Here is a 16,342-nt window from a genome sequence, read left to right on the forward strand (position 1 = left end):
GCGGGCGGAACTCTTTCAGCGGCGGTAGTGGTGCCGGGAGGGAAGGAGATGCCGGTTGCGCGGGGGCTGCGGAGCACACGGGATGGTGCACCCGCCTTTGCTGTCCCTCCGGCCCGCCCCCGCCGGAAGCCGCATTCGGTGCTGCGTAACGCGTCCGGGTCGTGCCGGGTCGGTCGGAGCGGCTCGCCGGGATGCCGGACTACCTGGGCGCCGATCAGAGGAAGACCAAGGAAGAGGAGAAGGAGGATAAACCCATCCGCGGTGAGAGGCGCTGCGGGCGAGGCCGCCTCGGACCCCCGGTCCGTGACGGCGAACCGGCCCGGGCAGCGCCTCGGCCGGGGGCGGCGGGAGCGCGGCTGGAGGAGGAAAAACAAACAAAAAAAAAGGAGTTAAAACCGGCTGGGGCGCGGCTTCGGACGGGGCCCGGGCCCGGCCGTGGGCTCGGCTCGGCGGCCCCGGCGGGGGCGGCCCGCGGTGGGGGTGGTCGTCAGACGTGAACATCGGCCCGGTTTTAGCAGATTTTGAGGGAAAACTGAGGAAAGTCACGCCGAGGCAGGGCTGGCCGGGGGGTGGGCGACGGACGCCGCATGGGCCCCGCGGGGTTCTCTCGCACAAGGCTCCCCAGAAGCCCGGCCTGCTTTTCGTAACACGGAAGGCCTTTCGCGGTTTAATGGTTACTTGGAAGATCGGCCGCCTGGCGCCCGGTCGCTCCCCTTCCCTCCCGCGGAGGCGGCTGTCCGAGCCCGCCGGGAGCCGCCTCAGCGGGAGCCGCCTCAGCGGGAGCGGCAGCGCGCGGGGCCGAGCGGCCCGTGCGGCGCCGGCGCAGGGGGAACGTCCCCGCTCCGCACGGGCGGGCTGCGCTTGCCGCTGCGTCGGGCTAGTGAGTGCTAAATAATGCATCTGGAGACAAAATCAGTACTGCGTGCAACCAGTGGTGGACTTTGAACCGTCCACACTCAAGAAGGACTTTTTTAGTTACAACGCCATAGAATTTCATAGAATCACAGCATTATTAAAGTTGGAAAAGACCTCTAGGATCACCAAGTCCAACCGTCAACCCAATACCACCATGTCTCCTAAAGCATGTACTGAAGTGCCTTGTCTACACGGTTTTTGAACACCTCCAGGGATGGTGATACAAGCACCTCTCTGGGCAGCCTGTTCCAGTGCCTGACCACTCAGTAACAACGATTTTCCTAATATCCAGTCTAAACCTCCCGTGTCACAGCTTGAGGCCATTTCCTCTTGTCCTATTGCTTGTTACTTGGGAGAAGAGACGAACACCCACCTCACTACAACCTCCTTTCAGGCAGTTGTAGAGAGTGATAAGGTCTCCCCTCAGCCTCCTCTTCTCCAGGCTAAAGTCTAGTACGTTTAGTAGACATCAGAGGATCAACAGGGTAGTACAAATAATCAGGAAAGAAATAAAGATCGACACAAAAAAAAACCCCTCTCAAAATACCATGTAATACATGCTGCACCCAGATCCTTAATACCGTGTGGTTTGGGGTCCCTCTATCATAAAAAGATACAGTGGAATTACAAAAGAGAGACAAACAGAGGGCCAGGGATGCTTAAGGTGGAGACTCATTTGGTTGGGAAAAGAGATAGCTTTTGGGGGAAGGGATAGGGAATGTTAAAGTTCTGTTAAATGACAAGTGATGTGCAAGTAAAGAAGGGGTGGTGGACTGTTACATTTTTCTTAGTTCTGAGGCCCAAGTACAATTTTTAGATTCCAAGTTTGTGTCAAGTAAAGGGAAGCGCAATGCTGATTTAAATTGGGCGCTTCCTCCCTGCGTGTTTTGCTTAAAGGTGTTGAAAGCTTTCAGGGATTCAAAAAACTGACACAAGTATTACACCAGGGAAATTTTGTAAGGGCTGTTAATAACAAGGTGTGACCCAGGAGTGGGAACTCTCTGTGTTTGCCATGTCCATAGACCTTCCTGTTGGAGAAGGGATATTGGACCTAGCTGTTCATCTCTTCTAGTACGACCATTCCTGTGTTTTCTGTTTCACAATATTAAAACTCAGCATTATATTAGTTATCAATTCCAGGCTGCTTTATAGTTTATGGTAGTTTTTTGTTACTGAGACCAGCTTAGATTTGGTTGCTGTTCCCTGCTCATGCTGGGCATTTTGGAAAGAGACATCACTGATGGTGGCAGTTTTTCATTGATGTTTTCTTAAACGTTCAGAAACAAAAAGTTAAAAAGAGGAATTTTGCCATCTTCAGTGCCTTCCTCCAGCAGAGAGTAGCTGGAGATGCTGTTTTGTTTTTCTTGAATGTCTGATGCTCTTTTGTTCTACTTTGGTTTAGTGAAAAGTAGAAACTCAAAAGAATCCCTTTAAAATATTTGTTTTCATCTTTTAGAAGCGGAATTGATTCTGATGGTTTTGTTTTTAATATTGGAAGCTAAGTCTTTCCTGTCTTGTTTCAGCTCTGGATGAAGGAGATATTGCCTTGCTGAAAACATATGTAAGTAGCATATATATACAAGAGTGTTAAAGTCAAAAAGCAAGTCCTGTTAGGAATCGAGTGCAAGGGTAGATGGATGTGTACCTAGTGAGTAGTTAGTAAACCTGCTTCTCCTAATGGTTTTCTCTCCTGCCAAAATCTTTACTCCCTTTCTGCCTTCCAACGAGAAAGCCCCAAACCCAACCCACAACCCTAAAGACAATCCAGTAGCTTTGTTAGCTTGAAAGTAGTGAAGGTGGTTTGGGTGGTTTTTTCCCTCTGTTTTTGTTCTGTATGTCATAGCTGATTGTCATAGTGGTCTAACAGCTAGGGCTCTGCTAGGGCCTTTTCACTAACCAGTTTTGCTTTATAAAGAACAATAACTTTAAGACCCCTTCTCCCATCAAATTTACTTGCTTTTAGTGATCATGTTAAAAAACTAGTAGCGAGGGATACATGGACGTTTTCAAAAAGGATGTAATCTCAGGAGGGGTTTTCTGTGGACAGTATGGCCTAAAATGCCAGTCTCCCCTCTCCTCCAGAACGCAGAGAGGGTCTGTGAAAGAGCTCTTGAGAAGTGAAACCTGCAGCTTGGCGTACGACTGGCTTTGGATACGTTTGCCAGAAGTCTGAATTTTGTTAACACTGAGACTCCTTTATGAAGGTCTGAAATATGGCTCATGCCCACTGCAGCTTCTTTTTTGTTGCCAAGTTGATATGAAGGAGATCTCATAAAGGAAATCCAGATCCAGATCTGTCCGCGTTAGGCAGGGCAAGGTAGCGAAGCGTTTTATCACAAGCCATAATCTAGCTTCTGATTTGCCCCGTGATCTTTCTGCTGTCTTCTGTGGATGATAGAAAGGATGGGTAAGGTATTTAAAGTACTCGTACAGACGATTTTCAGACAATGTATACAGAATTCTGTCTGTTTATAATTTTTACTGAGTCTTTTTTTTTAAACCTTAGGGAAAAAAAGAGTTTAAAAACGTAAGGCTGAATAGGTTTAAAAGAAAAACAAATCCTTGAGGTTTACAAATGTGAAAAACTTCCACTTACGCAATTGGTCAGTTGTGCGTAGCTGCACTCTTGTTTTTGTGACCAGAAATATTGTTACTGGAACTTAATACTGTCCTTTTTGGCTGTGATCAATAGTTGGCTGTTACACTGAGACCACCTATTGAACATCTTGATTCTCAGCAGCTATTGGCATTTTTTCCCGAACAGAAAATCATTTGAGTTACAAAATCTATGTGATATTTCTTTTCCAGGGGCAGAGCACATACTCAAGGCAGATCAAGCAAGTAGAAGATGATATTCAACAACTGCTTAAGAAAATCAATGAGCTCACAGGTATCTTTCTTTTTTAAGATAACTTTTGATAGAAGAGCCACATACACCAAAACGAGTGTTTTAAGAAGCTGGTTTTAAATGACTTCTGCATTGGTTTATTACTGTTATTTTTCTCAAAATAATACAATTCTTTATTTGGTAACTTGAGATTTTTGCTTGGTACGTGATGGTCTTTTTGATTGGGCAGGACTAGTCTGTGCATAGGATTATGTAATTTTGTAGTTTAACACATTTTTATTCAAAACTCTAATTTTTATATATACTACAGTGGCATGAAACAAATGCCCCTTTCTGCCACCAGACCATTTGTTGTGATTTGTGTCGAGCTGCATTTGAATAGTGAGTGAACTTCCGTAGACTGCAAAAACCTACAATATATATATATGGAATAGCAGTACCAGTCCTTGTAAAATGAAGAAGTGCGTATCAGAGCAGTTAGCATTTCAAATCAGCTGGCCAGTTATGGCAGTTACAATAAGAATTGATTTGTTCCCTCATTTTGCTTTGTTTGTTTCACTGATATATGTTTGTTGCCCTGTTGCTAATCCTCTCGTGGCCCTCAGTTCTGCCAGGAACAGCTTCTCTTTTCCACTAAAATCCTTGATTCTTTCAAATATGTCATGGAGATGGTACTTTTTATATCCATGTTTTGGAAGATCTATAAGGTTTTTCACCTCTCTGAATCCCTTAGCTTCTGATCTCTTGAGCTAAAGCTTTCCCTCAGTGAAAGCACTTGCAGAGTTTTGCTCCTTTTCTGAAACTTTTAGAAAATTGCTTATCTCTGATATCTCTGTCAAGCTTCATTGTAATTGTCCACAGATTGCACAACCATATTCCAGGATGGCTGGGCTGGTGTTTGCCTGTTTAGCTGGTGCAGTCACATAGGCCTCATTTCTTTAGGAAACTTGCTTTTGAGGAATTCCATCAAAGGTGTGTGTGTGCATGTGCTTTAGAGATCTCAGCAAGCTTCCTGCAGGCTGACGTGTGAGGTTCTTGGTGTGTGAAGGATTGCTGACGTACCAGTCAGCTGCTTCCCCTCAGCTTGGCTGTGTTGTCCATAGGGATCAAGGAATCCGACACTGGCCTGGCTCCTCCGGCCCTGTGGGATCTGGCTGCGGATAAGCAAACTCTCCAAAGCGAGCAACCATTACAAGTTGCAAGGTGGGTGTGCAGTGGGGCTGATTAGTGTAAAAATGTGATTTATAGCTTAGGTGTAGGTCTTTTTACAAAATAAGGTTCACTTGTTGTGCCTGTTGAAAGGGCTTTTCACCATTGTGTCAGAGAGGAACTGTGCTCTGCTTGGCAATGCTTGTACTTACTCCTGTAATGATTGTAGGATGCATAGTAATAGAATCACAAGTACAACAGCTGTTTCAGTGCATCTGGAAAATATGACTCTCATCTTGAAGCTTATCAGCTAGCAGGCCGGTGCGTTTGTCTGCCCGGTGGTGTTAACTGTGTTCTGTATTAGGTGTACAAAGATAATCAATGCGGACTCGGAGGATCCCAAGTACATCATCAATGTCAAGCAGTTTGCCAAATTTGTGGTGGATCTCAGTGACCAGGTGGCACCTACTGACATAGAAGAGGGCATGAGAGTTGGGTAAGCAAAATCTTTATGTTCTTACGAGTTTTCCAGGAGGCTGAAGCTTTCTCATCCAATCCGTTAGTTTGACAGGTCACCAACCATTGGTTCATATATTTGTGGTAGTTGAAATTATAACGCTAATGTCTTTCTGTTGGAAGACAGTAACTCACCTGGACACTCTCCTGGAATCTTTTGATTTTGATGTCATTCTGATGAGAACCACACCTCACGGACTGAAACCTTCCAGTTTGGTTCCCAGCAGTCCCAGGTTTCAGGAAGCCTGTGTGGCCTGCTCCCTCCCTCTTTGGCAGCCTGCACAGTTAGACACACAGTGGCGACAGGAAATGTTCACCGAGGAGGTGAAGCCAGTTACTTTTAGAATCAATATTTTGTCAGGAAGTTTTGAAGTTTGGTTTTCAAAATACTTTGGAATTCATATTTTTGGAAACCTTAAACTTCTCTGTGGAAAGAGTTCCAGTTCTAGCCCATCTGATTATTAGCTTTCAGGGCTGGGCTGTCTTGATGCCAGAGGAAAGAACAGTTTCAGAATTCAGCTTCTAATTTACAGAGTTGTTTCTACATGACAGCTTAATTAACTGGTGTTAAAATAATAGTCTTCATTCTTTCTCACCAGGGTGGACAGAAACAAGTACCAAATCCATATCCCCTTGCCTCCAAAGATTGATCCCACAGTCACCATGATGCAAGTGAGAACTGACATTGCTTTGTCTTGTAATTACAATTACTTTGGCCAGATTTTGTTCTGGGCTCCTGAGAGCCTGGAGGGAGATGCAGCATCAGGCTGTTAACTGCTCGCTCACCTTTTTGTTGTGCAGGTAGAAGAAAAACCAGATGTCACTTACAGTGATGTTGGTGGTTGTAAAGAGCAGATTGAAAAGCTGAGGGAGGTGGTCGAAACCCCTCTGCTTCATGTAAGTAACCTCCAGATTGAAACTTCTACTATTTTGAAAGTATTCTGGTCATCTGTTAGCATTTGAAAAAACAAGAAACGGTAATGTAGCTGAATGTGAACACCTAAGCGAGGGAGGTCTAGTTTTAACAAGTGAAATCCAGCCTAGCCTGGTTTGTATTGCTCTTCACTGATTATTTTCTTAATTTGCATATACTCTTTGATGCACGTAATCTTTAATTTGCACGTAACCTTCCCTTCTGTTTCTTACTGTTACAGCCTGAAAGATTTGTTAACCTTGGAATTGAGCCTCCCAAAGGAGTACTTTTGTTTGGGCCACCTGGTACAGGCAAAACACTTTGTGCCCGAGCTGTTGCTAACCGGACGGATGCCTGCTTCATCAGAGTAATTGGATCTGAATTGGTGCAGAAGTATGTGGGAGAGGTGAGAGCAAAGAGGTGATGGAGTGTGGAGCAATTTGCAGATTTCAGTTGTGGGGACCAGGCGCTGTAGTGGGTCTGGTGGGTGGTGTGCTTGTGTGCTGGAGATATGAGGAGAGGGGAGGAACAGCCAAAGAGATCCCTGCAGATCAGGCAGTCGGTTGTAAGATCTGCACTGTGCTGTTGTTGGTGAAATGGATTTTGCAGTGCAGAGTCAGGATTCTGTTCCCAGCTCTGCCACTTATTTTCACTTGGCCCGGAGGCAAATGACTTCATCTGTACTTCTGATTTTAAGGGTGGTTATTTGTCTCTCCTTTATAAATTGCTTTTAGATTTATGAATGTTCTGTTATATATATGCATACAAATAAAAGAGTTGTATCATTGTAAACTTAGAAGTGTTTGGAAGCACAGAAAGTTTAATTGTGATCGTTTGTCTTTAATGTGTCTTGAATCTTCAACAAAATAATGATTTTTGCTTTCAGGGAGCTCGAATGGTTCGTGAACTCTTTGAAATGGCCAGAACTAAAAAAGCTTGTCTTATATTCTTTGATGAAATTGATGCCATTGGAGGTATGTTTGTAGTATGTGTAGCTCTGATCTCATATGAGAACTTTCGGGTTCTTACCAGGTTGTAATTCCTTGTGTGGGTTGCTGCATTTCAGGAAATGTGCTTGTAAATACCTATTGAGCAAAACAACTACCAGCACGTCCCACGCCCGGGAAGCTACCAAGAAGTGGTTTATATAATCTGAACATACTTAGCCCAGATGAGAAGTCATTTTTGCATGTATGCAACACCCAGATTATTTGAACTTTAGTGAAGAATCTCTGTATTGTGTTTGCAAAAAGTAACTGTTAAACCCCCATCAGCTTCTGGACTACATACTACATCTTTATTACTGCCTGAAAACTAAATGATGTTTTTCCCCCAAAGGAAGTACTTGGGTTCTTTGAAAGCAGAACAGTTTTTACACAGATAAGGGTTGAGGGGCAGATTTTTGTTGAGGGGAGGCAAAACAACCAACCAGACAAACAACATTTATAAATTTCAGCAGCTTGGCCAGCTACTAGGCAGGGAGACAGGCCCTTTCATGCTAAGACTGAAGATACAGTGCTTCCTGTAACCGACAGACAGCAGCACTCGGTCGTTTTTTGAACTGTGTAATTTTCAAATACACACAGCCCACCCCCAACCCCTGCACACGTTTTTTAAACTCAACACAAATATTTGTGTATAATTTAAAATTATTTTTCCAGATGTCCTCTGTGTAGCAGCTGTAACCCCTCCTCCGTGCTGGGAAGGGCCCTCTCTCACTTTGTGAAACATGCATGTCTCCTCTCTCCAGGTGCTCGCTTCGATGATGGGGCCGGGGGTGACAATGAAGTGCAACGTACTATGCTGGAGCTGATCAACCAGTTGGATGGTTTTGACCCGCGAGGCAACATCAAAGTGCTGATGGCTACAAACAGACCCGATACGCTGGATCCAGCCCTGATGAGGCCTGGCAGGCTGGACAGGAAGATAGAGTTTAGCTTGCCTGATCTTGAGGTGAGAATGCTTTCTTTCACAGCAAGTATATTCTGATACTGGAGTGCTTCTCCAGTTAGGGCACTGTTGTCTGGAGGCAGTTTAGGAGAGTTAACAAAAGCAGCACTCTTGACTTACGTGAAACTACATGGAAACTTGGGGTTTGGATGTGCCAAAAAGGTTTTCCCACATGACACAGATTCTGTCCCTGGCCGTGGTAGAGACCCATATTCACTGTATATTCCTGACTCAACAGATGAATCCTTTAACCAGATCTGTGATTTAGTTCTTAAGTTGGAATGTGTTTTGTTTCGTTCTTTTGAGAGAGATCTCTTGAGGTACTTCTACCATTAGAGCTCTTTTAAAAGTTATTTTCTCACAGAAACATGCCAGTCCAGACCTAGGAAATCATAGCTGGGCAGCAAATAAAGGATTTATTTTCCATCTGCCCTTGCTCTGGATGCAGACAGCTGCACTCTGAGAGTCATCACCTCTTTCATAGCATGAACACTTCTATCCTCCGCTCTCTTTTCAGGGGCGAACTCACATATTCAAGATACACGCTCGTTCGATGAGTGTCGAAAGAGACATAAGATTTGAGCTGTTGGCTCGCCTGTGTCCTAATAGCACAGGTAAGCTGATTTTTTTAAACAATACTGTGTACACTTCGTCTCCACTGGTGGTCAGTGCTGAATTCGTTTATCCCATTCTTTTAAAGGTGCTGAGATTCGCAGTGTCTGCACGGAGGCAGGCATGTTTGCTATCCGAGCACGTCGAAAAATCGCAACAGAGAAAGACTTCTTAGAAGCAGTGAACAAAGTCATTAAATCGTACGCAAAATTCAGTGCTACCCCTCGCTACATGACCTACAACTAATATCCTGGAATGTTTTTCCTGCTCCTGTTGTTAAAACTTCCTGTGAAACAAAAATCCAGGTGTAGTATTTCAGGCCTTGCTCTTGGAAGCTAGAAATAAATGGAGTATTCCAAACGGGGTGCGAGTTCATTGTGAGTGTGTTCTGTACTAGTGGAACATTGCTGCTGTAGAAAAGAAGTCTCAGTGAGGTTCTAATAACACAGCCTAAACCAGGGAGATATTTTAAAATCAGTGCTGTGGTTTAGCCCCAGCTGGCAACTCGGCCCCACACAGCCCCTTGCTCACTCCCCCATGATGGGAGGGGGGAGAGAATTGGAGGAGTAAAAGTGAGACAATTCATGGGTTGGGATAAAGACAGTTTAACAGGTAAAGCAAAAGCTGCTCACACAAGCAAAGAAAACCAAGGAATTCATTCACTCCTTCCCATGGGCAGGCAGGTGCTCAGCCATCTCCAGGAAAGCCGGGCTCCATCATGCGTAACCGTTACTTGGGAAGACAAAATGCTGTAACTCTGAACGTCCCCCACTTCCTTCTTCTTCCCCCAGCTTTATATGCTGAACATGACATCATATGGTGTGGGATATCCCTTGGGTCATTGGGGTCGGCTGTCCCTGCCGTGTCCCCTCCCAGCTCCTTGTGCACCCAGCAGAGCATGGGAAGCTGAAGAAGTCCTTGACCTGCGTAAGCCCTGCTCAGCAACTAAACCATCCCTGTATTACCAACACTTTTTCCAGCACAAATCCAAAACATGGTCCCATACTGGCCGCTATGAAGAAAATTAACCCAGCTGAAACCAGGACAATCAGATAACCTGGGCAATGTTAGAAATCCCAAGTTCATATCCCTAGTCACCATGTACACCCCAAAACGTACCATCTCGGCTGTGGAGGTGCTGCACGATTCCCTAGGTGCCTGCAGGGTTTCTGGGTGTGCGCAGAGGTACTTGTGTGATGCTCAGCAGCAAGGTGTAGGTATGTCCCAAGAAAACTCAGGAACCGCAGGGGAAAAGCACTGTGGAGGAGGCGTATGTAGCTGAGTGCACGTGCCTGCTGGGGTGAGTTCCTGCCCAGCTTAGGGAATCATAGAATCATTAAGGTTGGAAAAGACCTCTAGGATCAAGTCCAACCGTCAACACATCACCACCATGTCTCCTAAACTGTGCCCTGAAGTGCTGCGTCTACATGTCTTTTAAATACCTCCAGAGATGGGGATTCCACCACCTCTCTGGGCAGCCTGTTCTAACACCTGACCACTCTTTCAGTGAAGAAATTTTTCCTAATATCCAATCTAAACCTCCCCTGGTACCCCTTGAGGCTGTTTCCTTTTGGTCTATTGCCAGTGACCTGGAAGAAGAGACCAACACCCACCTCACTACAACCTCCTCTCAGGTGGTTGTAGGGAGTGATAAGGTCTCCCCTCAGCCTCCTCTAGACTAAACAACCCCAGCTCCCTCAACCTCTCCCCATAAGACCTGCTCTCCTGACCCTTCACCAGCTTCGTTGCCCTTCTCTGGACACGCTCCAGCACCTCAATGTCCTTCTTGTAGTGAGGGGCCCAAAGCTGAACACAGGATCTGAGGTGCGGCCTCACCAGTGCCAAGTACAGGGGCACCATCACTGCCCTGCTCCTGCTGGCCACACTATTCCTGATACAAGCCACGATGCTGTTGGCCTTCTTGGCCACCTGGGCACACTGCTGGCTCATGTTCAGCCAGCTGTCAGCCAGCACCCCCAGGTCCTTTTCCTCCAGGCAGCTCTCCAACCGCTCTTCCCCAAGCCTGCAGCGTTGCATGGGGTTGTTGTGACCCAAGCGCAGGACCCGGCACTTGGCCTTGTTGAACCTCATACAGCTGGCCTCGGCCGATTGATCCATCCTGTGCAGGTCCCTCTGCAGGGCCTTCCTGCCCTCCAGCAGAGTGACACTCCTGCCCAATTTGGTGTCATCTGCAAACTTACTGAGGGCACACTTGATCCCCTCATCCAGGTCATTGATATGTGTTCTCTCCCTGGGCAGATGCTTTGGTACCATAACTTGGTTTTTTCTTCAGTGGTTTTTATTCATACCTTTTGATGATATCTTTGTTAATGAAATGTAAGTGGGTCAAGAGGGAGGAAGAAGTATATGTAATTTTTAGCACTAAGGGAAGGAAGACTCCTTTCTCCTGTTCCTGCTCTAAAAAACATTGTTTGACATCAGTCTAAAAGTCCACTAGTGAGCACTTTAATACATCATATTCCTTGTCCAAGCTGCTACTATGCACAGAGGATGACCCTGCTAGGGTCCTGATGCGCTGTTGTTGGGCAGGAGTCAAGTTGTTGGCAGCAGGCAACATGAAATTAAGGTTGCTCTTCATTCATCTAGTGTGTTCCTACAGAGCTGGGTGGTTTGGTCAAGGAAAAGCAACAGCCTGTTCTTTTCTAAACTGGGGGGGGGAAGAGCTTGAAGGCATAGAGAAAGCGTGTGGGTGGTACAGGAGCTTTGGTAGGATTTTGGCCAGGGCCAGGCTCTTAATAAGCAAGATTCAGGCAATCCCATGTTTTTGCCCACACTGGCTTGAAAAACTGATCTTATTTTGGTAAGAACATTTTGGGGAGGGATGTGAGTTTATTGGCAGGACAGTTGTTTTTTCATTTTGAGTCCAGAAAGCAGCACTGACAGAGCATCTCTGTATTTACTGATTGCAGCACTTGAAGCGTACCTTTTACTTCAGAAGAATAACTGAAATATGTAAAAAGAGTTTGGATCTTACAGGTATCCTGAATTTTCACCAGTGCTTTTGCAAAAGAGGCAGAGAGGAATGCTATCCTGATCATTAAGGGGTTTCCAACTGGGCTTAGGCTACCCACGTGCTGCGGTGGGACTTCAACAGTGAGGGGGTAGAGGCGCTACCCAGTCAGTGCAGCCAAACTGGAGAGGGGAAGGAGATGAGCCCTGTTAAGAGTTTAAAGGGGGGGGGTTTGTTTAATCTAGCACTGACAAGCCTAAGGTAGGATTTAAATGTTTAGATAGCAGTCAGAAGAGGAAGTCAGTTTACTTTTCAGTAGATAACCTAGGCTGGGGAGGAACAAGCAGAGCTTCAGCTGGTGGCAGCAAAGCACAGGAAAAGGCTGGTCAAAAGCTGCTGGATTTTATTGGACTGTATGAGTTAGTTACCAGCAGCGCTGGTAGTGCCCAGGAGCGGGCTGCACAGCCCTAGTGCCACACAGGCTGGGATCTAGGGCTTTCTTGGGCAAAGGCTGTCACTCCAGCATTTCAGCAGCTCCCCAGGAAGTGCAGCTGTTGCTGCCAGGATGGGAAGCATGGCATTAATTCCACCACTGTGAGGCCTGGCATGGAAAGGGCTTCATGCAGGTGGGGAGGCCAGGAGGGCGAGGAACAGGAACTCGAGCAGCAGGAAGGACCTCCACAGAGGTGGTTCACCTTTCCCAGACCAGCCCTTGGCACAGACACTTCCATCAGGGACCTTCGCTTGTCCCACGTACAGAGTCTCACCGTGACAAAGTGGAAAATTTCAACAAGTCATAATCATCACTTTATTTCAGAAGCTGACAGTATTCTGACGTGAACTGGGGAGACTACATAGTTAAAAACCAAAGCTGCAACAAGCTGAAAGTAGAAAAATATACTGTATGTAGATAGAAAGCCTTGCTAAACTAGTTAACGCTACAAAATGTACCAAAAGTTGTTTACACAAACACGCACAATGTGTTAACGTGTATTCAGTTCATCCTTTGAGCTCCAGCTACGTGCTAATTTCTGATGCAGAAAGCTTCCTACCCCTATTGGCAGGGGAGCCTGTGGAAGGGAAACATCTTCCCCGACTGGCCCCAGCCCTTGGGAAACTTGGTTTACCTGAAGCAAGCCCCAGTGGCAAGAGAGCTTGAGGCAAAATTAAAGTATCAAGTTCTGCATACAGAAGAGAAAAAAAATAATTTGAATACCCTTATGCACAGGACCTTTGATTTGAGGGCACCAAATGAAATGTCACTGATGCTCCACATCTCCTGTGCTGTCAAAATGACCCACAGAGACATTTTAGGTTCCTACTTCTGCTCAGATTGTTAGTGATTGCTGTTGGGGAAATACAGGCATTGAAGATTTTATTCTTTTGCTTGAACTACGTTTCCACAGTTTCTGTCACACACCTGAAGTTAAGCAAAGACAAGAGAAAAAAAGCCTGCAACAGTGTTTCTTTTGAAAAAGCCCAAACACAACATTGTTAAATTTTACTGAAATCTATTTCTCAAAGCATTTAAAAGCTGAGCAGAAGCAGCACTGCTGGTAGGAAGATCTCTTGGGCAACAGAAAAGTACATGTTTTTTGACCACTGAGACTTTAGATCTTGTCTACATTTTTATTGCAGCTTAAAGAGACTGCATATAGGCCAGCAGTTCTTAATTTTAATAGGCTTTACTCCTGCCTTAAACCAGTTTTGTCTTCAGACTTTGAAGCTAAACTGATCTCAGCTCAAAATCAACCATATTCTTTTCCAGAAGACATAGCTAGTACATATTGATAATGCAATAATTAAACAATGAGTTTCTAATTTGAGGTTCACTGAGAGTGAAAATGTTCAGGCAATGGAGAGTTGAGTATAGTTGAGACAGTTTAGATATATTAAAAAAATAACTGTACCATCCAGGTTTAAAAAGAGCAGCAGCTAAATGCCACCAGTGTGAATTCATTAATCCAGCTGGCAGATTATAATATATGTGACTGTTGTATGCAGATGTTGACATCAGGCTTTAAATGTCATCTAAGAAAGTTCTTTAAAGACACTGGTACAGTGCACTGAAATTGCAGAAGAGCTATTTCCTGCAAGATCTCACCTCGTAGTGAGTTAAAGTGCCCATTTTCTCAACAGGAATAGGAATGTCACTTTGCCTATCAGATTCCAACTGTAGCAGAATACACTGAATTTTCTTGTCTTGCATAATTTTGTGCTTGTATGGTGCTGGGAGGCTATACCCTGATCGAAGGGAAAAATTCAAGAGCATGAAGGCTTCCAGCTCCTCATCCACTCTTCCTACCGAAAATAAGCACTACCCTGTACCCGTAGATACAAATAGCCTCAGGTTCTCTTTAAACTGTGCAAATTAAATATTCAGAAAAAGTCTCCACCAGCATAAATCTGGCTCCCATTCTGCTTGATGCCACTCTTCAGAGGTCCAAGTTGGTCTGTGAAGCAGACCCATCTTCCGCTTGGCAAGCAAGGACAGCATCATGAACACTGTGAAACAGCAACTCTCTCGTTACTGTGTTATCAAAAAAATTCAGTCTTGTCAGCTCATTCATAACAGGGCCTACAAAATAAAACCCAAACATGGTATCAGAGCATAAAGTAAAGCACAAAGATGGAAGACAACGATATCTCAGGAAGAAGATGACAACTTGTTCTCTTAAAACATTTAAAATAGCCAGGTGGATCACATGCTACTTCTACTCCAAACGGGTAATCCTCTTATGCAGGCATACAGAGAGGCCTCTTCTTGGCAGAAGATGCTACAATCCCTAACATCAGAAACTTGGAGCATTGCAGGCTTTTCTCCTTATTACATTTTGTAGCAATTTCAAGACAGGAAGTTTGATGTGGCATTTACAATTTGCCAGCTGGAATTAATGAGGGCAGGATCTAGTCCTCACAGAACTCTTTACATCGGTGCTCTACTTTCACTAAGATGAAGGCTCTAATGTACATGGGCTTGCTTTTCCTCAAATCCAGTTTTAAGTGAAGTACTTTATGCTGATACTACTGAGGCACCTGGCAGCAGAAAGCTCGGGGCTAGAGGGAAAGAGATAAAACACAGTCTCTCCCATAAAGGTCACAAAAACCCCCCAAACCCTCAACTCACCACTACAGCTGGCAATACAGACACGAACACCAACTTCTTTGTATTCTTTTATAATCTGCAACAGAGTTAAACTGAAGTTAAACACAGGTATATCATTGTACACATCACAGTTCTGGAATACGCAAGCCAATTACTGTGAAAGCTGCACAGTCCACACTCCCTAGTATTCAGTTAAAACTTATAGAGCTGCAGAATTAAAACCATGATTAGGTGAGATACTGGACTGTATTTCAGCTGGCATTTATGTCTTGTCCAACAGGTTCCCTATTAGGTATCTCACAAGTTTTCTATGGGTTTTTTTGGGGGGAAAAAGCCCTACTTACTGATTTTAACATTTTTGCTCCAACTGAATCCACGAAGTTCACTGGGGTGAAATCCAGAATTAAAGAGTGGATGTTTGTTTTGGGCTCCACAAAGTGTTCATGCTCATCAGGAGACATGTCTTGTACACTAGCATCTGCAGATGCAAATTTTCCATTTACAGATAGCTCATCACTTGCTATCTCGTGTTTTACACTTGCTTCCACATCATTAGTCTGGGAGAGAACATAAATAAAGCTTAATGACAGCCAAAGCTTTTTTAGTGTAGAACCCCTTCCTCCCCATACTCATCTGTTCTTTCAGCCTTTAAAAGGTGTACAGCTCCCACGCACTACAGAAACTGGCTTTACATGCACACATACTTCTATGTCTTATGCACATGAAGGTTTATTCTCTTATGCCCAGCCTTTCTACAGTCATGTGCAGGCAGCTTAAAGCCATTATCTGAGGAGGGAATTACCCATTTCCTTCAAACACTGACACCTGTTCATATGCTTTTTCCTCCATTTCCTTGCCTTACCCCTGCTGATCCTGTCAAGGCCTATATATTCAAAAGAAGCAATTGGGCTCTTTGGCTAGGCGTTTGATTGGTTCCCCATGGTAAAAAGCACACATCAGCTCCCAACATGGGAGTGAATTCAAACGTGCACAAAAGCACAAGCACGTTTCAAACAACCCTCACCTAACCACCCCAGGACGAGCAGTGCAGATGGCACCTTTTTACTACAGGACCTGCTAATTTGAATTAATTTTTAAATATCCTATTTCTGCATGATTATTCCACGAGTGTGAGGAGGGGTAGAGAGGTAGGTTCCCTCCAATTTCTGCCTACACCACTGCTGAGACAGCGTGGAAAGGCTCTGCACTACCTGAATGTAATCAAGGTTCAACACAATGACCCAGTCCAGCCACGAGCCTCTGATCCATAACGCTATTCTCTCAGTAGCCTGACCACACTGCACGGCACTTGCTCCCTAAGCCTTCCTACCCGAGTAGCACTCTGCACCTTGTATAAACAAG

At 45.0% G+C, this 16,342-nt stretch overlaps 2 protein-coding genes across 3 annotated transcripts in view; one reads left to right on the forward strand and one right to left on the reverse strand.

The window, feature by feature from the left end:
- Nucleotides 1–57: 57 nt before the first annotated feature.
- On the forward strand, nucleotides 58–9,271 carry PSMC2 (proteasome 26S subunit, ATPase 2). Its single transcript, XM_064444466.1, has 12 exons — nucleotides 58–261; nucleotides 2,439–2,476; nucleotides 3,724–3,805; nucleotides 4,867–4,966; nucleotides 5,277–5,408; nucleotides 6,028–6,100; nucleotides 6,230–6,325; nucleotides 6,583–6,747; nucleotides 7,228–7,315; nucleotides 8,092–8,294; nucleotides 8,809–8,905; nucleotides 8,992–9,271. The coding sequence occupies exons 1-12, from the start codon at nucleotides 192–194 to the stop codon at nucleotides 9,147–9,149; spliced, it is 1,302 nt and encodes a 433-aa protein (XP_064300536.1). The 5' UTR covers nucleotides 58–191; the 3' UTR covers nucleotides 9,150–9,271.
- A 3,397-nt stretch (nucleotides 9,272–12,668) lies between these two features.
- The window catches only part of SLC26A5 (solute carrier family 26 member 5), a 39,508-nt gene continuing 35,834 nt past the window's right edge, over nucleotides 12,669–16,342 (reverse strand). For both annotated transcript variants that reach the window (XM_064444477.1, XM_064444485.1), the window contains 3 exons: nucleotides 15,325–15,537; nucleotides 15,002–15,056; nucleotides 12,669–14,452 (listed from right to left, as the gene is read on the reverse strand). In XM_064444477.1, the coding sequence (XP_064300547.1) occupies nucleotides 14,310–14,452; nucleotides 15,002–15,056; nucleotides 15,325–15,537 (411 nt within the window). In that variant the 3' untranslated portion in view covers nucleotides 12,669–14,309. The remainder of the gene's footprint in view (nucleotides 14,453–15,001; nucleotides 15,057–15,324; nucleotides 15,538–16,342) is intronic.

The sequence above is a fragment of the Phalacrocorax carbo genome, chromosome 1 (genome assembly GCF_963921805.1).
Source record: "Phalacrocorax carbo chromosome 1, bPhaCar2.1, whole genome shotgun sequence".
In the NCBI taxonomy this organism is placed as follows: Eukaryota; Metazoa; Chordata; class Aves; order Suliformes; family Phalacrocoracidae; genus Phalacrocorax; species Phalacrocorax carbo.

Coding starts and splice junctions, on each gene's coding strand:
- PSMC2 (XM_064444466.1), top strand. CDS start 192: ATGCCGGACTACCTGGGCGCCGATCAGAGGAAGACCAAGGAAGAGGAG. Junction 6,101..6,229: donor CCACAGTCACCATGATGCAA/GTGAGAACTGAC, acceptor TTTGTTGTGCAG/GTAGAAGAAAAACCAGATGT. Junction 8,295..8,808: donor TTAGCTTGCCTGATCTTGAG/GTGAGAATGCTT, acceptor CTCTCTTTTCAG/GGGCGAACTCACATATTCAA.